General features: G+C 39.3%; 1 protein-coding gene across 1 annotated transcript in view; it reads left to right on the top strand.

The window, feature by feature from the left end:
* Nucleotides 1–26,855, top strand: part of cdh16 (cadherin 16, KSP-cadherin) — a 66,651-nt gene that overhangs the window by 27,403 nt on the left and 12,393 nt on the right. The window contains exons 8-10 of the mRNA XM_051644856.1: nucleotides 5,529–5,720; nucleotides 24,250–24,491; nucleotides 25,958–26,088. Coding sequence (XP_051500816.1) covers nucleotides 5,529–5,720; nucleotides 24,250–24,491; nucleotides 25,958–26,088 — 565 coding nt within the window. The remainder of the gene's footprint in view (nucleotides 1–5,528; nucleotides 5,721–24,249; nucleotides 24,492–25,957; nucleotides 26,089–26,855) is intronic.

Below are 26,855 nucleotides of genomic sequence, written 5' to 3'. Positions count from 1 at the left end.
CTTCTTTTAGCCACTCTGATTTCCTTGTTCAGTGTGTTCCTGGCCTGATTGTACAAGACTTTATCCCCACCCCTGTAAGCATCCTCTTTGGCCTGACGAAGCTGCCTGAGCTCTGCTGTAAACCACGGTTTGTGATTGTTGAACTTTAAATAAGTCCTAGTAGGAATGCACATATCCTCACAGAAACTGATATATGATGTCACAGTATCTGTGAGCTCATCCAGGTCTGTGGCTGCAGCCTCAAAAACACTCTAATCCATAAAATCGAAGCAGGCTTGTAGTTCCCGCTCTGCTTCATTGGTCCATCTCTTTACAGTCCTTACTACTGGCTTGGCTGATTTTAATTTCTGCCTGTTGGTTGGAAGAAGATGAATCATACAGTGATCAGAGAGTCCCAAAGCTGCTCTAGGGACAGAGCGATATGCATCCTTTATTGTTGTGTAACAATGATCCAGTATGTTCCTGTCTCTGGTGGGGCATGTGATGTGCTGTTTGTATTTGGGCAGTTCACGTGTGAGATTTGCTGTGATTTGATCAGCCAGCTGTTACAGCACTGTGTTCAAACACGCGTTTGGTGCGATATACACACTCAACAGAATAAACGAGGAATACTCCCGCGGCGAGTAGAAAGGCTTACAGTTAATAAAGAGTGCTTCCAAATTAGGACAGCACATCTTTTTAACGTTGTTACATCTGTACACCAACTTTCATTGATATAAAAGCATGTTCCACTGTCTCTCATTTTCCCCTTAAACTCTGCAATGCAATACGCTCTGAACAGCTGGAAACTCGGCAGATGTCACGTGCTGTCCGGAATGGCTTCACTCAGCCAGGTTTCTGTGAAGCACAAGGCAGCAGAGGTTGAAAAGTCCTTGTTTGTACGAGAGAGGAGATGTAGTTAGTCTGTTTTGTTAGGAAGATAGCGGAGATTCGCTAAGTGAATACTCGGCAGCGCTGTTCGAAATCCATGCCGACGGAGTTTGACCAGCGCACCGGCTCATCTCCCTCGCCTGCGTCTCTTGAACAGCAGAGCTGCGCCTCCAACTAAAATGTCTAGCGAAACGTCTGAATATTCGAAAACCGGGAAAAGATTGTCTGGTACGTGCTGTCGAATGTTCAGCATTTCGTCTCTGTTAAAACTGACTGGAAAAAGATTACTAAACACAGGACAAACAAACAAAAACAAAAAAAGAACTGAGGAGCTCCACACCGAGGCAGCCATCCGCGGCGCCATCATGATGTTCATGAAATAATGTTTATTCAAAAACAAAATCAGACTCATTATCAGCATTTCACCTCAAATCTTCACTTCCTTGTACACTAAATGCATTTCATTCACTGATTTAAAAAAAATAGTTTTATATACGACACTTGTGAAAAGCAGCATATAAATTCTAATTATCAAGTTATGATTGAAAAAAATATTTTTTTTATATTACAGGTATTACACCCTCCCCTAAGCAGTATCCCAAAGCCATAAGCTTTGATTATGAATTCTTTGTGACCATCTTGTGCCTCTTTATATCTCTCAAGTATATAATAAACGTAGAGTAAGTGTTTATTTGTGTGTTATTTAACTCTACAAGATGTCTCTAGAAAAATCTGTAACACTCTATAAACAAATATATAATGTTTTGTGCTGTGATCTTCCTGTGGGGCTTAATATCACATTTGTACATAACATATCTGATCATCCTATTTTTGGAAGAATTTCTTATCCTGAGATAGTGCTGAATATTAAACAGTGAGCGATTCACTAAATAAAGTGAGGGGTGGAGAGTGGATGCAGAGCAGAGATGGAGGCAGGCAGTGGTTCCTGATTTCTGGAAAATACCCTGTCTGTTTCCACCCACGTGTTGTGAATAATACAGGAGATGTACGTGGGTGAAGACTGAGTGCTCCTGTAAAGATAGAGGGCAGGCAACATGGAGAGTTCCCAAAAGCAGTTCTGGCATGAATTCAGAAGGTATATTTAGATCCTCTTTGAAAGAAGTGGAAAACACAGATAGAGGAGATGTGCACTGTTCTGCATTCTGGAAACATCTATAATGTTCACTGCTCTGGCTGTGTGCCTTTGGAAAGATTAATTTTCATTATGTATTCATGTAGTCTCTAGGATGCAGTTAAAACTTTTTAAGATGGATGATGTTGGGTGAACGCTGCTGTACTTACATATATGAACAGCAGTGTTTGCAGGAAAACACACACATACACTTTCTACTCTCTTCCGAGACACTCTCACTACTGTTCAAATATTAAGCTAAAATTCAGTTTTGCCCTGTAGTCTATTCCTTCTATCTCCATAGAGGTGAAAAAGCTTTTCAAAAAGGTTATGTCTATGTCATTAGTTCAGTATGTCATGAGTTAGAATGCTGACACTGCTTGGTCGAACAGATCAGATATATGTAGAATGAACAGCACTTCCAAAGAAATGTCTGTAAATGGAGACAGAAAAGGTCAACAATACTATAACTAGTGTATGGTGTAACAGTTATCCATCGGATAAAGATCTCCTCTATGGTCTACTCTAAGGCCATAAACTGAAGATCACATCAGCCAACCTGTTGTTGGCAATCCTGCATGTGTAAAATGATTCATAGGCAGATTTCTGCGTTTCTTTTTGGCTAAATTAGTGTGGGCAATTTATTATAATTCTGCAATCATAACAGTTCTTGTCTGGCACAAGATTAATGAATATCTCAATTAAGGTGACAATAAACAATAAGGGTGTCAACATTAAACTGAACATAAATACATACAGTACATTTTTACTAAATACAAATAATGAAAATAGAAACACATATTTAATCATACATTGTCGAAAACATAGTAATAAACAGCACTGAGTAAATATTTAGCTTTAAAAAAAGAGGATGCATTGACTTCTCCTTAGGGGTTTGAGTGAATTAGTGAATTGTTTATTTAACCCTTATGTTGTGTTCCAGTCATTTTGACCAGGATGATTATAAATGTTTTCTTATGATGTTTTTTTTTTTTTTTTACTTAATCCAATTGGAATACAATTCCTTGACTTTGTTCACATATAATATCTGAAAACACAACAACAACAACAACAAAAATTACACATTTTCTCTACATTTTTTTGGGGGGGGGGTTATTTCACTTTGTTACACTTGTGTTCCCGGTCAAAAATGACCGGCCATTAGAAATGAATGGATTAGATTACAAAATACAGAAATATTAAGTGTTAAGTAGCATCCCAATCCTTTAGATGAGCACATATGTGGATGTGCGTTGGCACACACAAAGTCCTTGGACATGTGCATACACACAAAACAAACACATACAAACACACACACACACACACACACACACAATGTGTGTTGAGTGCCATTTTGTGCATCGTCTTTCCATGTACACTCTTTGAGGAATATTTCAAGATCTTCTTATCATATTATGTTGTTTTGGGCTCGTTTGAATCGGGGTGGTCTGCTGTAAGTTACGATATTTCATTGTCTATGTTATATGTATGTTTCAGGAAGTTATAAGGGAAAAAAATGACAAAAAGACACTCCTGTTTATTATATTTATGTGTGTCATTGAGAATTTCATACACTAAAACACACTGCAGTTTGGCCTCTTGAGTGTAACAAATTTGCTCATTGCATTCTACAAATTGAGACCTTTCCAACTATATACTATATAACACATGGCTATCTCATCTTTTTTTGCTTTTACCAACAGAAATAGTAAATGATGAGAACGAAACAGTTCTTAATTGTCAGAAAATTAAAAAATATTATTTAAGAATTGGTAGGATCAGCGATATACATTGTAAAGTCCAGATTCTGAGATATGATTCATTTACAGGAACCCCCCAAACAAACTGATTCACTTTAATGTTTTGGAATTCACAATGCTGCATATGAGAGAGAAAGTGGGAGGACAGTTTAAATGAGCACATTTCATTACAGCCTCAAAACAGGTTTAGGGGCAGTAGTGGCTCAGCAGTTAAGGCTCTGTGTTACTGATCAGAAGGTTGGGGGTTCAAGCCCCACCACTGCCAAGATGCTACTGCTTGGCCCTTGAGCAAGGCCCTTGACCCTATCTGCTCCAGGGGCACCATATCATGGCTGATCCTGTGCTCTGACCCCAGCTTAACTAGGATATGTGAAAAAAATAATTTCACTGTATGTGTGCAAATGTGTGATAAATATAAAAAAAAATCAGCAATGTAGCAATTTGTTGTGCTACACTGCAACTTGTTGGAAAAAGTAGCTTGTTACTGGTAAAGCTACTTTATTGTGAAAATACCTGGACTACTGTCAAGCTTCTGAAAAATGTAATGTTGCTAGCACTGTTTTTAGTTTGTTACTCCTCAGCACTGGTTCCTCAACACATGTTCTCATTTGTTCATGCAATCTAAGTGGCTCTATGCATTTTTGTGAACATCTGTAGGTGCTGATGTTGGAAGTATTTAAGGTTGAAAGTGTGTGGCTGTATGAGCATGAGAGAGTGGGAGCAATGGGAACAGCAGTAATTAATGTGGCTGTATAGGCCTTGATCCAAGCTCTGGTAAGAAAGAAAAGAGCATTTGCATTTTTTCGATTTAAAGCTGAAGTATGTAATTTCTGCACCACTAAACGGTATTGCATCCAAATATCCATACTTTTCTACTATATAGTATGCCAAAAACATGCCAATGGAGTAGTATTCCGAATCCACAGTATATAAACACTGGATTTAAATCACTGTGAATCGCGAGGAGGATGGCTCTTCTCAACTGTAAGTGCTACATACTGTATATCCCAAGATAATTGTTCCTTGTGCTTAAATGGTGCTTGTTTAACAAAACAAAAGCAGATAGTTTTCGCGATTGTTTTTATTATATTATATATTCAGGTCATGAGATGATGCCAACATCCCCGGATGAAGTATGTCCAAAATCTATTCATACTACTCACATGCATACCTAAAAGAACATACTTTTTTGCCGGCAGATAAGTGCGTCCTTCACCAAATATAGTACATACTGTGACAGTGTGTGGTTTTGGATGCAGCTTTTGCTTTCAAAACAGCTTTCTGAATACGCCCCCCTTCTGCTGTTGATCTAACAAACAGAAAGTCCTCAGCTCACGCCATTAGTCGAGTCAATGTTATTATCTCTTTTGAGACTGGTCACTCAAAACAAACAGAGGAATTTTCATAGCGCCACAGAGACATAGTGTTTACAGTTTTCAAGAAAATGAACCTATGAATGGCTTACTTATGGCTGTCTCTGCATTTTAAGATGGAATAGGAGAAAGTATTTTAACACCGAAAAAGTTAGAGACTTCAGCTTAAAACTGATACACATTATAGACACATTTTCTGACTCAACTCTCCAGATTATTGTCTGCCTCTTTCTGTCTCAGTCTTTCTCCTTTGTCTGCACTCTTTTGTCAACCTCTTTATCCCACCTGTCTGCTCTCCTCCACTCTGCTTATGCTTTATCTAATCATACTAAACTTTCTAATCATAAATCTTTTACAGTAATTATGTCTTTACTCTCAATTTTTATTCTCTAGTATGGACCCTTCCACCTGACTGAGGATTCTCCAGTGGGCACCACAGTAACAGTGGTGTCAGCATGGGATGCAGATGAGTGGGGTGGAGACAGCTGGCAGGTGGACTACAGGATTGAGTCTGGGAATGAGGAGGAGGTTTTTACATTAGTGACGGAGAGACAGACCAATGAAGCTGCTCTCATTTTGGATAAGGTACTATTTCTGTCTCCTTTCTGACTACTACTTCCAGCTTTTAGATCACTACCAGTCAAAATTTTGGACACATATCATTCTAAAATGTGGAAAATATAAATAAATTAAAAAAAAAATAATGAATTTGTGTGTCCACACTTTTGACTGGTAGTGTACATTTAGTTATCTTCCACAGAAACACACATACACATTGGCCCCAAAAAGCATTTGGACACTTAAGTCACTTTTACAAATTTATGAAATTTATTAAATAACAAAACATCAATCTGAATTGGCATTTATTTGAAAGAAAGATAGACATTACAGTTTAAAATTGGAGCACATTTACGGTTTCAAGCAACACATTTAACAAAAATGTGTTTGTTAGGTTTCAAATGATGAAATAGCTAAATACCTTTGTAAATGTATATTTATTTTACCTACAGTCTATGTGCTGGTTGAAATGTGGTGCCCCTATTCCTGTGTGTTATTATCAGTATTGGTATTTACCATCTGTTGATAGTCTGTTTCAAAAAAGGAGACATGTAGCAGTCAGATAACCATATTCCTTAGATGTTCACTTTATTTTGATGGTCCCTAGGTATCTATAGATGAACAGTTGATACTACCTTAAAGTGACTCTGTACTGATAGGAAATTCATATGCAACAAACAGTCAGTAGAGCATTTCTAGAAAACCTTTGGGTAATTAAAGGTGAAATAAGAAAATGAGCAGGTAAGCAAAGAAATGTAAGTAGGTCATTAATAAAGATCTATATACAGGCTACTGAAAGTGTACTGAATGTTTGTTGAAACACTGTTTACTAACTATAGCAAGTCAGTTGATAAGTCACATATAGTCAGTTGAATATATTTAGGGGGACCATCAAAATAAAGTGTTACCAATAGATTTTTGCAAATTGCAATTTTTGGGGTGTCAAAGTTTACTATGTTTAATGCTGCTATTTTCCAAAGTAGTTTACCTAATTTGACATCAGTACTATTTCATACTGCTTTCTGAAGACCGTTTGGAACCTTTGCAGCACCACACATACACAGCAGTTCTCCAGAATACCCATTAAGTACATGATGAAGAAAAACCTTAATTTTTCATTAAATCAAATCCATATCATGTACAACCAAAGTAAATTTATTTGCAGTCTAGTATGGTGGAATTTAATCATCATCGAAGCTTAACATATATAAACTATCACCTACAAGTAAAACCTGTACTCTACACTGTACTGTATGTCATATCTCTTCTATCATAGAACCCCTCTGTTCTGTTCTGACCTATATATCACAGAACCTTTCTTTTCTGTTTCTTTTCATTTCTATCCCATCATACAGTGGAACCCTTCTTTTCCATCACAGAACCCCTATTTTCCTTAACAGGCCTAGCTTTTTCATCATAGAACCCTCTATTTCATGATAGAACCTTTCTTTTCTGCAATAGACCTATCTCTTCCATAGTAAAACCCTTTTATTCTTTCATGGAACCTTTCTGTTTCATCATATAATCTTTTTGTTCTGTAATAGACCTGTCTCTTCCATTATAGAACCATTGTATTTTATTATAGAAGAATTCTGTTCTATCATACAACACCTCTTTTCCTTAATAGACCTATATTTTCCATTATATAACACCCTTAACTCCATCATAGTACCCTCCATTTCTTAATAGAATCTCTCTGTTCTGCAATATACCTATCTTTTCCATTATAAAACCCTTTTATTCCACCATAGAACCCTTCTGTTTCATTATAGAATCGTTCTGTTCTGTAATAGACCTGTGTTTTCCATCGTAGAGCCCTTGTATTCCATCATAGAACCCTCTGTGCCATCATAAAACCTTTTTGTTCTGCAATAGACCTACCTTTTCCATCATAAATGTATTTTATTCTACCATAGAACCCTTTTGTTTCATCATAAAATATTTATGTTCTGCAATAGACCTGGCTCTTTCATCATAGAAACTTTTGATTTCATCATTGAACCTTTCATTTTTATTATAGAAACTTTTGCATTATGAAAACCCTCTTATTCCATCATGGAACCCTTCTATTTCATCATAGAATATTTCTGTTCTGTAAAAGACATGTTTCTTCCATCATAGAACCCTTGTATTCACCATAAAATAATTATATTCCATCATAGAACCCCTCTTATTCATATTATACCAATTTTTTCCATCATAGAACCCCTTTTATAGAACACTCCATTTCATCATAGAACCTTTCTGTTCTGTAACAGACCTATCTTTTCCATTATAAAACCCTTTTATTATATAATAGAACCCTTTTGTTTCATCATAGAATACTTAATGTTCTGTAATAGACCTGTCTCTTCCATTACACAATCATTGTATTCCATCATAGAAGCATTCTGTTCCATCATAGTACCCCTCTTCTCCATAATAGACCTAACATTTCCATCATAGAACCCCTTTTATTCCATCATCGAACCCTTAGTTTCATCATAAAAACTTTTTGGTTTTGCAGGAAACCTATCATTTCCATTATAAAATCCATTTTATTCCATCACAGAACCCTTTTGTTTCATCATAGAAGCTTTTTTTTTTCCTGTAATAGACCTGTCTATTCCATCATATAACCCTTGTATTCCATCATAGAAGCATTCTGTTCCATCATAGAACCCTCAGTTCATGATTTAATCTATATAGCAATTAAAAAATAAATTACAAATAAAAACTTATCTGTGTATATTTTATAGATTTTTCATTTCATCTGTCCTACCTTATCTTTCTAAGGAGTTTTTTTTTTTCTACTTACCCTGTTGACTGAATACAAAGTAAATATTTTACAGATAATATTTGTTATAATTTGTTGTAATTGTAATTATTTTTAGTTAAATGCTAAATAAACGCAAATATTTTAGTTTTTGGAAACAACATATTTTAATTACAGCATAATATTTTAGGAAGGGGGTGTCTTCCAAGGATATAATCATATTTGGGAGTCATTGGAAAAATAAATAGATAAATTAATAATAATAATAATAATAATAATAATAATAATAATAATAATAATAAAAACCCTGTTTGAATGATTGTTAATGCAATACATTTAATAAATATTTAAATGTGGCATAAGTGTGTGAATACTTTTGGGGTACCATTGTATGCAAGCAAACAGATTAGTAATTCTTTAGCAAACCACTCAGCCAGGGATCAAGGTCTGATCTGTGACCTACATTCCCTTCAGGTGATGCAGATGTCCCACGACTGGGACATCACAAGATCACGATTAGATTCTCTTTAGTTTTGAGTCTATCCTCCCATCTTTGATTAACAACCATTCAGTAGTGCTACTGTAGACAACAGTTTGGTCAGCTTTGGGCAGTTTTTGTTCATTTTTGATAGCTTTTAAACAGAGGGTTTATGAATCCTGATATTTACTGAAGGAAGTGAGCCACCTGTTTGGTATTCTGTTTTTCTGTGTTCTTTGCATACAAAAAGTAAATTCCCTCCGCACAACTGTTGTTACGCTGTGGCTTAGAAATTAAGTAATTGGATTCTTAATTAACAGGAGCTAATTACAGTGTGTCATGCTTACACCATGGGCAGTCCAGGCTTGAGGACACATGTATTCTGTATATTTTAGTTCCCCAATAAAAGTACTGTTTTTAGTAAACAACAATGACAAATGTAATTTTCTGTTGCCTTGAAGCATGTTAGAATGGTGGGCTGATGTTGTTACAGATGTCAGAAGATATAAACAATGTTTTTGTTTGAGATATTATGCAGGGATTGGCTGAGGATTTGAGGAGAGCTCACTTCTTGTGCAGGGCAACAGGTGTGCTGAACACACTCAATTATTCTTAGTGGAGCACACATCCTGACAAGATATCAGAACACTCTTTTTTTTAAATTTTTTTTATTATTTTTTTTGCATGAGAAAGGCACAAAGCTTTGTGTAATATTTTCAGAAATACATTATTTTAAAAGGATGTCAGGGTCTGACCAGAATTCCGTCTGCTTGTTAAGATTTAATTTAAGAGTGAATTAAGTGACTTAATGAGTTAAATTAAGTGTATTTGGATGTACTGTAATATTGCTAGTGAAAAACAGCAATGCAATTCACTTCCAGTCATTGGCATTAGTCTTGATCACTGAATTAGGCCAGTGTATTTTTATTTGTCATAGTAAACCACAGTTTGGTTTAGGTGCATTTGTGACTGTGGATTTTAATATGTGTCTTCTTCCCTCCTGCATTGCCTAATTTGCCTTTTACACTTATCCCTAAAACAGGCAAGAGTGGAAAATGATTAGCAAAAAATCATTTCATGTAACTTTTTATGTCATTTGGACTTACAGTTTTTCTGAATTGCTAAAACACTAAATCACATTCTCTGTACCAATTGTTCAATGGCTTAAACCCATATGTCAAACCAATCACTTGTTTAAGGCAAAGCCTTTAACAAATTCAGATAGTTAGATACCATTTGCAAATTTCTTACACTCTTTTTTTGCAAAACTCTAAACATATTCTCACTCACTAAAACACATTTCACACTGTGATGCACTTGTGTTGCAAAACGGTAAACACGGGTGGCAAAAGTTAAACACAACTACAACACAGTTGTCATCGTTTACACACAATGACTCAAAATTGTTCACACTTGTTTCTAATGATGTGATCAAACCAATTGTACAAAATACATGAAGACATGATGCTGACAATGAATCTCTCATTGACTTTGACTTTGCAGTTGCACAACATTTCTGAGTGTAATGTAATGTACTTTTCATTTAGTTTTCTTTGTTCTTTGGGCTTTTGCAGTTGGACTACTGCATTTTTACAATATGCAAGTGCTGAATATACAGACATTCAACACTGTATTACTTGCAGTACTTACATTATATAAAATATTCACTGTACTTATGATTACTAAAATGCATTTACTATTTACAATTAAAAAAAATCTGTAACTACATTCCCTGGACACTGTGTTCTCCATTTTCTGATGTAGTGTCTAATGAATGCTCTGTAGTGTTTATATATTGACGGGCTGTGTGAATGATCTGAAAGCATTGTTTGATTTTGAGCACAGATCAAATGGTTTTGAGGCTATTTTTTGATTTTGCCAGAAGAGTCAGGGGTTTTGTGAATGTAGTTTGAAGATTTGGATTTGTGTTTAAAGTTGTGAGAAAATGGGTGAAGGTTTCAAGAAATGTGTCTTAACAATTGTGGGAAACTGTAAGTAAAACATATCCAAAGGAATTTTTGATGTATTTGATAAATTTTGGACTTTATGAGTTGGATCTCCCAGGGTACGTTTAAGGTACAAAAAAGTCAAAGTCGTCAATATTTCTGTGTTTTATTTGATGCAAAAATTATGAGTTTCTGACTTCCCCTCTATTTTATAACATATCATACATCGTGTGTGTGTGTAACCAGTGCTGGGCAGATTACTTGTGATTTGTAATAAGACACTGATTACAAATTCCATGACAAAAAATGCAATCAGTAACGTAATCTTATATATTACATTGTTGAGTAATCTAATCTGATTACTTTTGGATTACTTCCAACCTAATTCTATTTTATTTGATGTCACATGTATTCGAGTAGGACAACCTTGTATCATTTTAACATAAAAGTACAATAAGACAAAAAATGCATTCCATTTATTACAAACAAAAAGAGCATTAAACATTACATGAATGAACATACAATAAACTTTTAGTCTAATAGCAACGGCAGTGCATGGTCATAGTTTATAATTCAAAACACTATATCAAGTTATCAAGTTCATTTTAAGTGCATAAAACAATAGAAACATTATGAACATTAATTGTTCATAAAACCATAAAATCAACAGCAATGATTTGCTAGGTATATCAGGGGTGTGCTGATTTAGAATGAAAAATGCAAAAGATTGAAAAAAAAAGAGAATGATTAGGGTGATCAATAAATTATTAACAATTTACTGCCGTTTCCTTCTTAATATGTAATCATGTAATCCATAAAAAGTAACTGTAGTCTGATTACATATATTTTAAAATGTAATTTAATCCAATTACAAGTACTTCATTTTTTGTAATCTGATTACATAATCCAAATTACATGTAATCTGTTACTTCCCAGCACTGTGTGTAACAAGACTGAGAAAATGTAGCTTTAAGGTTGCATGTATGACATGTGTAAGTGTAATAAATGTGTATGTGTAATAATGTGGATTAACCCTTTCTCATCCCTTAATCTGGCAACAGATCTCAGGGGATACACACACTTCAAAATGTGCTAAATTAAAGCATGAACAACATATGACTTAAATTTCTTCTTCTGCATCTTAAGACAATGTTCTCAATTAATATTAGCAGTTATATTTTATTTATTTATTTATTTTTACTGAAATAAGATTAATATATAATTAATTATCACAAAGTCAGCATGTCCTGCACTATGTTGGTTTTAGGTCAGGCTGATTTAACGATCAAAGAAAATTTGAACCAAGTCATTTGACCCACATACTCAAAACAGACCCAACTACGATATAAACTTGTTCCGCCTCCGGCAAGATGCCGCTGGGGAGGGGGTGATCAAACCCCCTCCCAAGTCCGCCCCTGGCCATGACGCAATGATTCAACAGGATGGAGTCAGTTATTCCGCTTATACCATGGTTTCCACACCTCAAGTCATTTCACAGGTTTTTATTTCAAAACTTTTTCAGGCTTACATCCCTAAAAATCTCTTGTGAGCAAGGCTTGATATTAACTTTTCACTCTGCTAGCCACTTATCATTTTCACTAGCCAAAATACCCCACTCAACAAACAGGATAATGGTGACTGGAGACTTTAACTGCATGCATTTGTCTGGACATTTTATTTGAACAAGAATGATATGAGTTTAACAGGACACAGGCCTAATGATTTAAGTAATCTCTGGAAAACCAAAAAGCAAACATGAGCAGTCGGAACAGGAGTAGGATACTGTACAATAGGAGGAAAACTTTGTCAATAATTTGTCATTAATGTTAATTGTTAAATGTTAATTCATGGTAGTCCAGACTTTATAAGCCTTCATTCAAAACTGTACAGGACTTACAACTGTACAGTGCTTATAAAGGTTTCCCATTTTTTCCCAATTGTTTAACAGTGGCATTTGTAATAATAAGGCCATAACCACAATAAGACTATTGATAGCTCCTCATTACTGTTTTTGGGTCAATGTTGATAGTCTTTCTAAAAAATAAACTATAGTATTTGTTATAAAGAAACTAATTGCCTAAACACATTTAGAAACTTTAACTACAACTTTCACAGTTGTAATAAAAATTAAGTATAAATGATTAGCCCTAATTGATTTAATCAAGTCATAATACCACAGTAAAAAAACATGCTAGACTTTTGTTAGGGTTATGATGTGTAGATTAAAAAGTCTTGTAATTTATGTTGGTACATGCCACAGTGTTGTTTTCCTTTTCCTCATCAGTGCTGTTTATAAAGTCGAGGCTGTCTAGCCATTTGTTATGTCTGACTTCCTTCAAAGCGATGTAAGGTAGAACTGTGTAAAATTTCTAACGGGTTGCATAAGTTTTGTGATCTGCACCGCAATATCGAGGGAAGCCTTGTTGAATCCAGCATGTGATCAGCTCTGTGCTATCCTATCTCTGGAATGCGCATAATGATAAAGCATGGATAATGAGGGAAGCCTAGTTAGTGCACGCTTTGGAGATAGGATGGCGCAGAGCAGTTCACTAGCCTATGAAGCTGCTAGAGACTATGGCAGCTACGCAGCGTCTCGTTCCCACTCAGGGAACCAGGGTTACATTCCATATAATGGAGAATCCCTTTCGTAGGAACTCGAGCTGCATAATCGCTATGGGAAAGATGTACATTCACGTCATGCGAACAGTAGCTGGAAACTGTCTAAGCCCGTGTGGCAAGCATATTGCGGCGCACCAGCAAGCTAAAGCGTCTGAACAAAAAGAAGGAATTATGAGTTTACTTCTGTTCCAACAGAAGCAGGAGTCAAACCCTCATCCAGATTATAAAATCTAACAAATGTATGAGGAGAGGACCACCCTTCTGCCATTCAAATGTCCTCCAAGGACGCACCTCTAGCCAAAGCCCATGAGTATGCTATGCTCCTCATAGAATGGGCTTGAATACCCAAAGGTGAAAGTAAACCGCATGCTTCGTAGGCATTTGAAACTGCAGCAACAAGCCAATGAGACAGTCTTTGCTTGGACACCGAAACACCCCTGTTGCGGCAACCAAAGCACACAAACAACTGCTCTGACTTACGCCACTGGCTAGTACGGTCAACATAAACTCGCAGCGCCCGAACTGGCAAAGCATATGTAACCTTTCATGCTCCTCCGACTCAAATGGGGGAGGACAGAAAGCCTGAAAATGAATGGCCTGCGAGTGAAATTATGTCGAAATAACCTTGGGCAAGTAGCCCATATGAGGTCTTAACATGACCCTTGAACACCCTGGTGCAAAATCCATACATAAGGGATTGATCGACAGGGCATGCAAATCACAGACTCTCTTAAATGCCATTAGCAGGGTTGTTTTAAGAGTCAAAAGCTTATCAGTGACTGTTGCAAGGGGCTCAAATGGAGCACCCGAGAGCACCTCTAAAACAACAGATAAATCCCATAAAAAGAACGTGGACGGGACGAAAAGGTCTAAGCCTGTGTACCCCACGCATAAAACAAGAGACAAAAGAATGTCTACCGACAGAGACTCCATTGATAAGTGTGTGCTCAGCCGCTATAGCAGCAACATAGACTTTAAGCCTTGCCGGAGCAACCCAAGCCCCGAAACGCTCCTGCAAAAATTCCAGCATTGTACTGACAGGGCAGTGAACTGGATTTTAACCTTGCGCTGTACACCAAGAAGCAAAAATATGCCACTTGAACGTATAAAGCCTCCTAGTTGATGGAGCTCTAGCATTTAGAATGGTATCAACCACATTGCGGGATAACCCATCATTCAAAAGTGCGCCCTGTTGAGGGGCTATACCTGTAACTTCCACAAGTCTGGCCGGGGATGCCAAATGCTGCCCCGAGCCTTAGACAACATGTCTGTTCTGACTGAAATCTTCAAAGGCACTTTCTCCAGGAGAGAGACCAGAGTCGAAAACCAAACTTGAGATGGCCAAAACGGTGCCACTAAAAGAAGCCGAACCCGATCCTCCCGAACTCTCTGCAAAACTGCATGCAGCAGACGGATCGGTTGAAACTCGTAAAGATGCACTGTCGGCCACTGATGCACCAATGCATTGATGCCCAGCGGTGCCGGGGGCGAGAGGGAAAACCAAAGGGGAGAGTACGACATCTCGCTCAAAGCGAACAGGTCCGCTTCTGCTCTGCCGAACTTCTCCAGATTTTTTCCATAATCTGAGGATGTAATGTCCACTCTCCGGGCATCAAGCCCTGTCTGGACAGGAGATCCGCCCCCAAATGCAACTGGCCCGGAACATGTTTGGCTTTTAGAGACAGCACATTGTCCCGTGCCCACAGAAGAATGCGACATGCCGGCCTCAGCATGGCATGAGAGTGCACTCCCCCCTAGCAATTGATGTAGGACACCACTGTTCTGTTGTCCGACCGAACGAGGACATGGCTGTCCTGAATCTCCGGGAGGGAAAACTTTAATGCCAGCAGCACCGTGAACATCTCCAAATAATTTAAGTGTCAATATTGCCACTGGCTCATCCAAACCCCATAGGCTGGAAGACCCTCGTATACAGCGCCCCAACCTGTGGAGAAGGTGTCTGTCATTAGAACCTTGCGGTGACACACCTGTCCCAACAGAACACCTGACATCAGAAGGCAGGTCCGTTTCCATAGTAACAGAGTAGTAACTCACTTTGAGGAGTTCATCCAGCACTGAAAAGGTCTTGCATGCAACATGCCCAGGGGAATGACAGCAGAAGCCACGATCATGAGCCCTAAAAGCCTTTGAAATGTTCTCCCAAAGAGAACATGTCACACTCTAAACGTCGCTAGACACTGGTGAAAAGACAGAACGCGAACTGGAGACATACATGCCTGCATCGCCCACGAATCCAGCTCCATTCCTAGAAACAGAGTCTGTTGCCCTGGCAACAGAACACACTTGACTAGGTTTACACGCAGCCCTAGATTGCTCAAAGAGCTGAGAACGTCATCTCGATGTTGGGCAGCCAAAGTCTCTGACCGGGCTAACACCAACCAATCATCAAGATAATTCAAAGTGTGGATGCCTTGAAGCCTCAAGGGCGTGGTGCCAGAGCAAGTCCGAACGGAAGAACACAAAATTTATACGCTTTGCCCCCGAAAGCAAATCTGAGAAAACGCCTGTGCTTCGGCACAATCTGAATATGGAAATAAGTGTCCTTCAAATCTACTGTCACAAACCGGTCCCCTGGCTGTACTTGTGACATTATTTGTTTCTATATCAGCATTCTATTTGACATTTCATTAGAGTGAAATTCAAACGTTTCAAATCCAGAATTGGACGCAAGCCGCTGTCTTTTTTCGGGACCAGAAAATAATGTCTGTAAAATCTGCATTCTCTTTGAGAAGAGGGAATCTTCTTTATTGCCCCCTTTTCTAAGAGAGCGTGAATATCCTGAACCAAAAACGGGGCTTTCCGAACAGAAACTTCTGTCAGAACAACCCCATTGATTACCGGCAGAGCCTGCTTGAATTGAATTACATAACTATATTTTGTTCGAAGTACCCAGTTTGAAATTCCCTTCAGCTGCAGCCAAGCCGACAGCGTGACCTGTAACCACTAGATGCCGTGCTTGGATTACTTTTGGCGACTGCCCCAGAACCAGCGGCACAGTGGAGGGAAGCCTTCGCTGCTCCAATACTGTGGCTGGTTGAAGGGAATTTTATAATGTTTTTGCCTTTATTGTATTTAGGCATAAATGATGAGCACCCTGAAATGTATCTACAGCAGGGAAACTGACAGAATAAACCTTTTCTCTGGTATTTTGAACAGGGAAAAGCATATGGACATTTGGGGGAATGTTTAATTGAGAAAACTGGTTCGCCAAATTGGCCCCAGCATTCTTTATGGGGGACAGCGTGTGTTGCTTATGTTCACTGTGTGTCTTGTGTACACTTGTGCTTGATGAAGATCGAATTCTGTTATGCATGTCTCGAGACCTTTGGTCATGGAGATTTTTTAATGTTCGCTCCCCTGCACAAACTGTCAGTTGAAACTGAACCATATTCTGGCTTTCGGGTGTTCGAGGCATGTACAACGGCAAAGTCAACCCGATACTGTTGAAGGGCAAACAGGAACGACACGGATACGCTTGTACGGTCCTGTTTCATTCTCTAAATGGGGGCTCTCCCATCGTTTCACTGCAAGTCCTTCAGGCTCGCTTCTGGTGTCCTGCCGGCCATTTCAAAGGGGCCGGGCCAACATCCAAACACCTATGCGGACACACCCGAATGAACAAGGACCCCAATCCTTCTGAAAGGGTGCAAAACTCTGGTCTGGTCTGGTGTCTTATGCGGCTCTCTGGTGGGATGTTGCAAGAATACCGAACGTGAATGCACCAGAGCTGCAGTGGGCTTTTCTCTCTCTGCGAGAAAGCATCTGCTGGAACGCAACAGTCTGCTGTTTAACACCGTGGAATTTTTCCACCACCGACTGGACTGCATCACCGAATAGTCCGGATTGTGACACAGGGGCGTTCATTAGAAAGGCCTTGTCCTTGTCACGAATATCCATGAGCATAAGCCACAGATGGTATTCTGCTGCCACGAGGCCTGCAATATTCCGATCAACAGCATGAGCAATGTGTTTGGTAGCTCTTAGCGCCAAATCAGAAGCTTGGCGTAGTTCCATGACGGCCTCAGCATCCAGCCCATCTCCCTCATCTAAATCCCTCATAAAATATGCCTGGTAGGCTTGCAAAACCGCCAGCGTGTGCAAAGCCAAAACCACCTGACCCGAAGCCTGGTAGGCCTTGCTCAACAAGGATGACATCACCCTGCACGGCTTTGAGGGAAGAGTAGGCCTCGATTTCCATGTGGTCACTGAAGAAAGAGAGAGATGGGCAGCCAGTGTCTCTTCCATCACCGGGGATGATGTATATCTGTGGTCAGAAGCTCGACACACACTACGGGCCTACGGGCTAGGACGCAAGGGCCCGCATGTAAATTCCACGGGAAAACGTCTGGCCGAATCCGGGGAGAGTGACAGAGGGAACCGTAGGCCGGCCTGCTGCTCAGCTCCCATCTCCTTGCTGTCCATGTCAGCCTGCCATGGATGAAGTGGCAGACACGCGGCCAGCACCAGCACGCAGCTTGACCGAATTTCCAAAGGAGGCAAGCCTTTCGCGGAGCATCCTGACATTCATTAAATCACATTGCGGGCAATCCGAACCCTCTAACGCAGCCTCCGCATGGCAAAACCCCAGACAGGCAACGCACATGTCGTGGGAATCTTCACCAACGATAAACCGCGTGCATGGAGGTAAGCACTTCTTAAATTCCATTCTGTGTTGCCACTCAAAAGGGAGAATAATAATGATCCTTGCTTCGACGTGAGTCGCTAGTACAACACGGGCCAGGCGAGATTGTGCACTGAGGAACAGAAAATCCGACTCGATGGTGCAAAAGCGAGCACCTTTATTGAGCCTGTGACGTAACTCCCTAGGGGCATTGCTTAAGCGCCATCAGCCAATAAATTGCCGTGATTGTATAAGGGCTTCAGACCATGTGACCCTCAGACTGTGTCCCATAGCGATTACGCAGCTCGAGTTCCTACGAAAGGGAACCCTGAAAAAGTCACCCAAAATGGCTAGTAATATCAAGTTACCCTCCACTGCCAATTCCTACCCTCATTTTGAGGGTGAACAGGTGTTAATGTCAAGCCTTGCCACAGATTCAGCATCTTGCTTTGACATAGTCCAAGCCTTCATTGCTAGTTCAAAAGGCTTGGGTTGCTTTTAAGCACTTATTGGAGTAACAAGATGTGTGTGTGTATGTAAGAGAGAGAGAGAGGAAGAATGAGAGAGAGAGAGAGAGAGGGAGAAAGAGAGAGAGCGCGCTCAGGCATGTGTGAGACTACCTGCGTCTTCTGCAGCTCTCTACAGCTGTGTTCGTCAGTAACATTGCTTCAAATCAGCAAGCTGTTAGTTTAACAACACTTCTCAGTAGCAATGTGGTAGTGTTGCCATTGTTGTATCTTTTAGTAGAATTTTTTTTTTAATTAAATCACAGGGTTGGGGATTGCGTTGACATCGAGGCTCTGTGTTGCTCACTAGCGTCTATGTGTGTGTGTATGAATGTGTGTGTGGGTGAGAGCGAAAGAGAGGGATTGCGAGAGTGCTTTCCACAGATATTAAAATACATTTCAGATATTATAGAAATTCTTATCTGGTTTACTTAGCCAATGTCTTTATTTTACTTTATTATTTCGCTGTGGTAGCCTGTATGGCTGTTTTGGAATAGCGAAGTGTTACGGTAAATGCAGTCAAGACCTGGAACTACTTCATAGCCATGTGTTTACTGAAAAATAATCCACCCATCAGCCAGTCAGAATAAACCATTAAACAGCCACATGGTAAAAATGGTTATCACTATGTGTTCCTGGCAGTATTTTGTTATCTTAATCCATACCAGTGAAATGGAGCAACAGCTTCCCAGCATCAATGGTTTGTCTCATTCACTGACGTATGAAGTTTAGAAAATTTACTTAAATGAGAAACTTTAGCATTAAATGAAATCACAGGTAATACAAAAATAAGTTAACTAAGTTACAGTTATTGGTGACAAAGCATTTTGACATTGGTAAGGACATGTCCTCATCTTCCATTCCCAAATCGACACCTATATGCATTCTGTTACCGTACCTTCTGAATTAACAGCCTTGTTTTCCCAGTGTCCAAGTGTGTTACATACAGGCAGGATTGGGGAGTAACGTAATACATGTAACGGGATTACATATTTAAAATACAAAATATAAGTAACAGCATTCCATGACAGTTACAATTTAAATCATTGGTAATTAGAATACAGTTACATTCAAAAAGTATTTTCAGAATCAGAATCAGATTTATTGCCAAGTATGCTTACACATACAAGGAATTTGTCTTGGTGACAGGAGCTTCCAGTGTACAACAAAAAAAAAACAATACAAAAACAGCAGCAAGACATAGATAATAATAAAAAAATAATTATACACATACACTATATTGCCAAAAGTATTCGCTCATCTGCCTTTAGATGCATATGAACTTAAGTGACATCCCATTCTTAATCCATAAGGTTTAATATGATGTCGGACCACCCTTTGCAGCTATAACAGCTTCAACTCTTCTGGGAAGGCTTTCCACAAGGTTTAGGAGTGTGTTTATGGGAATTTTTGACCATTCTTCCAGAAGCGCATTTGTGAGGTCAGACTGGTGTTGGACGAGAAGGCCTGGCTCGCAGTCTTCGCTCTAATTCATCCCAAAGGTGCTCTATCGGGTTGAGGTCAGGACTCTGTGCAGGCCAGTCAAGTTCTTCCACACCAAACTCGCTCATCCATGTCTTTATGGACCTTGCTTTGTGCACTGGTGCACAGTCATGTTGGAACAGGAAGGGCCATCCCCAAACTGTTCCCACAAAGTTGGGAGCATGGAATTGTCCAAAATCTCTTGGTATGCTGAAGCATTCAGAGTTCCTTTCACTGGAACTAAGGGGCCAAGCCCAGCTCCTGAAAAACAACCCCACACCATAATCCCCCTCCACCAAACTTCACAGTTGGCACAATGCAGTCAGACAAGTACCGTTCTCCTGGCAACCACCAAACCCAGACTCGTCCATCAGATTGCCAGATGGAGAAGCGTGATTCGTCACTCCAGAGAACGCGTCTCCACTGCTCTAGAGTCCAGTGGCGGCGTGCTTTACACCACTGCATCTGACGCTTTGCATTGCACTTGGTGATGTATGGCTTGGATGCAGCTGCTCGGCCATGGAAACCCATTCCATGAAGCTCTCTACGCACTGTTCTTGAGCTAATCTGAAGGCCACATGAACTTTGGAGGTCTGTAGCGATTGACTCTGCAGAAAGTTGGTGACCTCTGTGCACTATGCGCCTCAGCATCCGCTGACCCCGCTCTGTCATTTTACGTGGCCTACCACTTCGTGGCTGAGTTGCTGTCATTCCCAATCGCTTCCACTTTGTTATAATACCACTGACAGTTGACTGTGGAATATTTAGTAGCGAGGAAATTTCACGACTGGACTTGTTGCACAGGTGGCATCCTATCACAGTACCATGCTGGAATTCACTGAGCTCCTGAGAGTGGCCCATTCTTTCACAAATGTTTGTAGAAGCAGTCTGCATGCCTAGGTGCTTCATTTTATACACCAGTGGCCATGGAAGTGATTGGAACACCTGAATTCAATTATTTGGATGGGTGAGCGAATACTTCTGGCAATATAGTGTATGTACAGACACACACATATATACATACACACATACACATGGGCAGTGCAGATCTAATACAATCTGTTATGTACAGTGCAAATTTTGTATTTTTTTTTTTCCAGAGGAATGAAATGGCAGAAGAGGTTGGATGTGTTGGATAAATATAAGAAAGACTAAACTGTGTATTGCACATAGTTATTGCTCAATGGGGCAGTTTAACTGTTCATGAGTTGGATAACCTGAGGGAAAAAACCGTTCCTGTGCCTGACGGCTCTGGTGCTCAGGGCTCTGAAGCGTCGGCCAGAAGGCAACAGTTCAAAAAGGTAGTGGGCAGGGTGAGTGGGGTCCAGAGTGATTTTTCCAGCCTTTTTCCTCACTCTGGAAGTGTATAGTTCTTGAAGGGGGGGCAGGGGGCAACCAATAATCCTCTCAGCAGTCCGAACTGTCCTTTGTAGTCTTCTGATGTCTGATTTCGTAGCTGAACCAAACCAGACAGTTATTGAAGTGCAGAGGACAGACTCAATGACTGCTGAGTAAAACTGTATCAGCAGCGCCTGTGGCAGGTTGAATTTCCTCAGCTGGCGAAGGAAGTACAACCTCTGCTGGGCCTTTTTCACACTGGAGTCAATGTGGGTGTCCCACTTCAGGTCCTGTGAGATGGTAGTGCCCAGGAACCTGAATGACTCTACTGCTGCCACAGTGCTATTTAGAATGGTGAGGGGGGTCAGTGTTGGGGGGTTCCTCCTAAAGTCTTCTTTTAGCCACTCTGATTTCCTTGTTCAGTGTGTTCCTGGCCTGATTGTACAAGACTTAATCCCCACTCCTGTAAGCATCCTCTTTGGCCTGACAAAGCTGCCTGAGCTCTGCTGTAAACAATGGTTTGTCATTGTTGAACTTTAAATAAGTCCTAGTAGGAATGCACATATCCTCACAGAAACTGATATATGATGTCACATTATCTGTGAGCTCATCCAGGTCTGTGGCTGCAGCCTCAAAAACACTCCAATCCATGCAATCAAAGCAGGCTTGTAGTTCCTGCTCTGCTTCATTGGTCCATCTCTTTATAGTCCTTACTACTGGCTTTGTTGATTTTAATTTCTGCCTGTAGGTTGGAAGAAGATGAACCAGACAGTGATCAGAGAGTCCCAAAGCTGCTCTAGGGACAGAGCGATATGCATCCTTTATTTTTGTGTAACAATGATCCAGTATGTTCCTGTCTCTGGTGGGGCATGTGATGTGCTGTTTGTATTTGGGCAGTTCACGTGTGAGATTTGCTTTGTTAAAATCCCCAAGAATAATAATAATAACTGAGTCCGGGTATTGTTGTTCTGTGTCTGTGATTTGATCAGCCAGCTGTTGCAGCGCTGTGTTCAAACACGCGTTTGATGCGATATACACACTCACCAGAATAAACGAGGAAAACTCCCGCGGTGAGTAGAAAGGCTTACAGTTAATAAAGAGCACTTCCAAATTAGGACAGCACATCCTCTTTAACGTTGTTACATCTGTACACCAACTTTCATTGATATAAAAGCATGTTCCACCACCTCTCGTTTTCCCCGTTAACTCCCGCTCTGAACAGCTGGAAGCCCAGCAGATGTCACGTGCTGTCCGGAATGGCTTCACTCAGCCAGGTTTCTGTGAAGCACAAGGCAGCAGAGGTTGAAAAGTCCTTGTTTGTGCGAGTGAGATGTAGTTTGTCCATTTTGTTAGGAAGAGAGTGGAGATTCGCCAAGTGTATACTCGGCAGCACTGTTCGAAATCCGTGCCGACAGAGTATGACCAGCGCACCGGCTCGTCTCCCTCGCCTGCGTCTCTTGAACAGCAGAGCTGCGCCTCCAACTAAAATGTCTAGCAAAACTTCTGAATATTCGAAAACCAGGAAAAGATTGTCTGGTTTATGCTGTCAAATGTTCAGCAGTACATCTCTGTTAAAACTGACTGGAAAAAGATTACTAAACACAGGACAAACAAACAAAAACTACAAAAGAACTGAGGAGCTCCATACCGAGGCAGCCATCCATTGCGCCATCATGATGATCATCGGATTTTGATTACTGAAGAGATTACTTTGCATTTTATTGTCATTTCTTTCATTTTATATTTAGTTCTTTCAGATGGAAAACATTTATACATACAAATTATGCGAAATTAAGTGCATTTGAACAGCGGTGAAACACTTTCTTATGATGTGTTATACTGTTACACATAAATTTGGAGCAGAAGAAATAGAAATAAACCTTGTGTAAATTGTCAGCTTTACACTAAGCTAAAATGCTATTCCTAGCCATTTTACATGCACATGTTACCAGGCATGATTATATTTTTTTTATCAAGAAAATTCACATTAGATCATAATTTTTTTTTTCCTAGTAAGACCTTTGATATTAGGGCCAAAATCATATTCTTGATAATAATTTTTTTTATTGTTTTCCTGTAAAAATATCTAAAAATCCTTAAAACAAGAACAATTTGATTGATCTTGTTTTAGAAACAACACTGCATAAGACATTTAGGTTTTTCAGAGAATGTATTTTTAACATGTGTATTTTGTCTTACTGTACTGGCAGAGGTTTTATAGTCAAAACAAGTGAAAAAAATCTACCAGTGCTGAAGTAGTAATTCAAAGTATTTAGAATACGTTACTGACCTTGAGTAATCTAATAGAACACGTTACAAATTACATTTTACAGCATGTATTCTGTAATCTGTAGTGGAATACATTTCAAAAGTAACCCTCCCAACCCTGCATACAGAGTGTCTACAGTATGTTGTGTTCATCCAGAGCAATATCTGACCTTCAGTCTGATTAATGTCATCAGAGCATACGAGTCACTGAGAACCTCAGTAATTCATATTTAAACACATATTACCTTCAGAAATTCAGTCTGATGCATTATGACTAGTGAGACACTCACAGATTGTGTGATTTTGTCCAGGACTGTGTTGTACTGGTACATATCACTTAAGAGAATACTCTGCGAAAAATATTAGATTTTTTATTGTTTTATATTGTTAATTACTGCATGACATTATCTTCTCTTGAAATCACCTGCCATGCATGCAAAAAAAGCATATGCTTTTCAAAGGCCTCACTTGAATGGTATAAATAATGTACTAACAGCATGTTCTCCGGTAACTTGTGTGTAGGTGCTGGACTTTGAGCGGGAGAATGAGTACATCCTGGTACTTAGTGCTCAGAACCCAGTTGCTCTGGTGCGAGGCAGGTATGGACCAGCATCCACAGCGACTGTCACCATATTCATTGATGACATCAACGAAGGTCCCGTTTTGTCTCAAAGCCACTATGAAGTGACAGTCAGAGAAGGGGAGGAGCCAGGACGTGTTATTGCCACAATCAGGGGTTATGACCCTGACTCTCATCCAATCAGGCAAGCTGATGTTTCACTTATATAAATAAGTAGTAAACATATTCAATAGAAACGTGAAATTCTTATGAGAGTTATTTAGTAAAAAGAGAAGGATCAGTAACTTCACTATTTCACAGTGTCTGTTTTACACGTATTAGTAGTGCTCATACTTTGGTACAGGGATTTGAGCAAACCCCTATCCCTAAGTAATAAATTAAGCATGTAATTCATCCTGCTCTGTGATACAGACATTGGAATGGTCATTTACATAACTGACAGCATATGAAATGTAAAATCACCACTGTCGAGTGTGACCGGTGTAGTCTGCATTGTTTCTATAAAAAAAACAACAACAAAAAAAAAAAAAACAATCAGACACCAGGCAGCGATGGGAGAATCAGCATTTACTTTCTGATGAAAGAAATACAAAACAGTCTGTAACTGTGTGCTTGCCCTCTACAATCTCTCCCATGCAGGCACATGCCAAAAGGGCAGAGAAAAGAAAGTACAAGACACAGTAATAACAATAATAAAACAAACAAACAAACAAACAAACAACATACCTGATGAAAGAAAGAAATACAAAACAGTCTGTAACTGTGTGCTCACCTTCTACAATCTGTAAAATAAATATGTGCAATGCAGTCATCATGTGCTCAGTCCAAATGACAAACAGAAAAACCCAAAATAACCCCCAATACAAGTAAAAACATAAAAATAATCAACCACATCAGTAGAATAACATTATACACATAAAAGAAAAGAAAAACATATGTATGAAAATGATTTTTAAAACCATGATGAAATTAGATTTAGAGGAGCTCAAAATACACCTACCTCTCCCATGCAGGCACATGCCATAAGGGAAGAGGAGGAGCCAAAAACAGGAAATTAAAATGACTGGTACATTGCAGTCAGAAAATTAAAGGGGAAGACGCACACATATACAACCAGACACATCAGGCATACAGCTGAACATTTTGTGTAATTCTATGCATGAAGCATATATAAAACACAGTACATATTTACACCTGTTACACGAGTGTTTGGCGACACGGAGATACACACACAGTTATTTGCAATCTGACATAAAACATTTATTAGAAATGTTGTCTATTTTGTTTTGAGCTAAGTTAAATATTTTATTAAAGAAATTTCACCGTTTGAGTAGTAGTTTGAGCAACTTTTGGGTGTAACATTGCAGACACTATTGTATCTGTGCTTCCCCACTTTTGAAAATCACCAGCCACCACTGACATGGACGATACTTCAAATTGTGTGGCTTGTTGAGAAGAGGTATGATTGTAAGCAATCAGACTTACCCTTTTCAGCAGGTGGATGATAAAATGGGTAAAAAAAATAAAATAATAATAATAAAAAAAAATCCCTGATATCTAGAGAATATCATAGAGACTTTGAGCTCTTTTGACTTGGACCAGTATCAAGGCACCTGATTTACACTGAACTCTCGCTTTTATTTTCATCAGGTATTCACTGAGAGGAGACACTAAGAAATATTTCTCAATTGGGAAGTATTCTGGAGAGCTAAAGACAGTACAAGCTTTGGACAGAGAGGAAAACAGCACCTACACCATGGAGGTGGTGGCTGAAGATGGGCGTAAGAGATGTTTTACCCCCTCCTTATACAGTGCATTCAATGTGTAGGGCTGTCAATACATGTTGTTTGAATAAACATGCCCATCAAACTGACGTTATAATGCAGAGCAATACAAGAAAAACAAAATTACATAGAGGTTGAGGCTATCAATGTGAGACATCTGGGAAAATTGTCCTCTTTTTTTTTTTTTTTCAAATCATCAGTGCTACCAAGACACTTGACATTTCAAAATGCTGTCACAAGCTCTATTCAGTATAAAACCTCATTGAAAATTCTTGGCCACATCCACATGCAGTGAGAGAAATCGCACACATTGTAACTAGCAGTGAATGAGTCACCTGCTGAAGTGTTGGGGGTAGCGAGGGAACAGCGGATGTGTATCTGTGTGTGGTATTGAATTCCACATCATTCCTCCACACTCTGAAGATAAAAAAAATGACAGAGAGTAAAGAGAAATGAAGAAACTATAGATGAAATAGAAAAATAGTACACATTCCTCTGTATCTAAGAGCAATTTTGTGATAATTGAGGGATTTCTATTATGTACTGCCTGATTCAAGTGACCTTGCAGCATTATGGGGTTAAGGTCTGGCCTTCAACTCGCCAATCCATAACCCTACATTTCTTCTTTGTTGAGACGTTTGTTTGGTTGTAATTAGTTGGGTACAACAGGCTGAAGGCACACCTTAAGGAAAATTAGCTTTTTTCTAGTAACAAAATGTATCAAGATCCAAAAAAAATTATTTATTTTCATTTAATATTGATGG

The sequence above is a fragment of the Myxocyprinus asiaticus genome, chromosome 2, assembly GCF_019703515.2.
Source record: "Myxocyprinus asiaticus isolate MX2 ecotype Aquarium Trade chromosome 2, UBuf_Myxa_2, whole genome shotgun sequence".
Lineage (NCBI taxonomy): Eukaryota > Metazoa > Chordata > Actinopteri > Cypriniformes > Catostomidae > Myxocyprinus > Myxocyprinus asiaticus.
The sequence above is the reverse complement of the archived record's forward strand: the minus strand, read 5'-3'. Positions and strand labels throughout refer to the sequence as shown.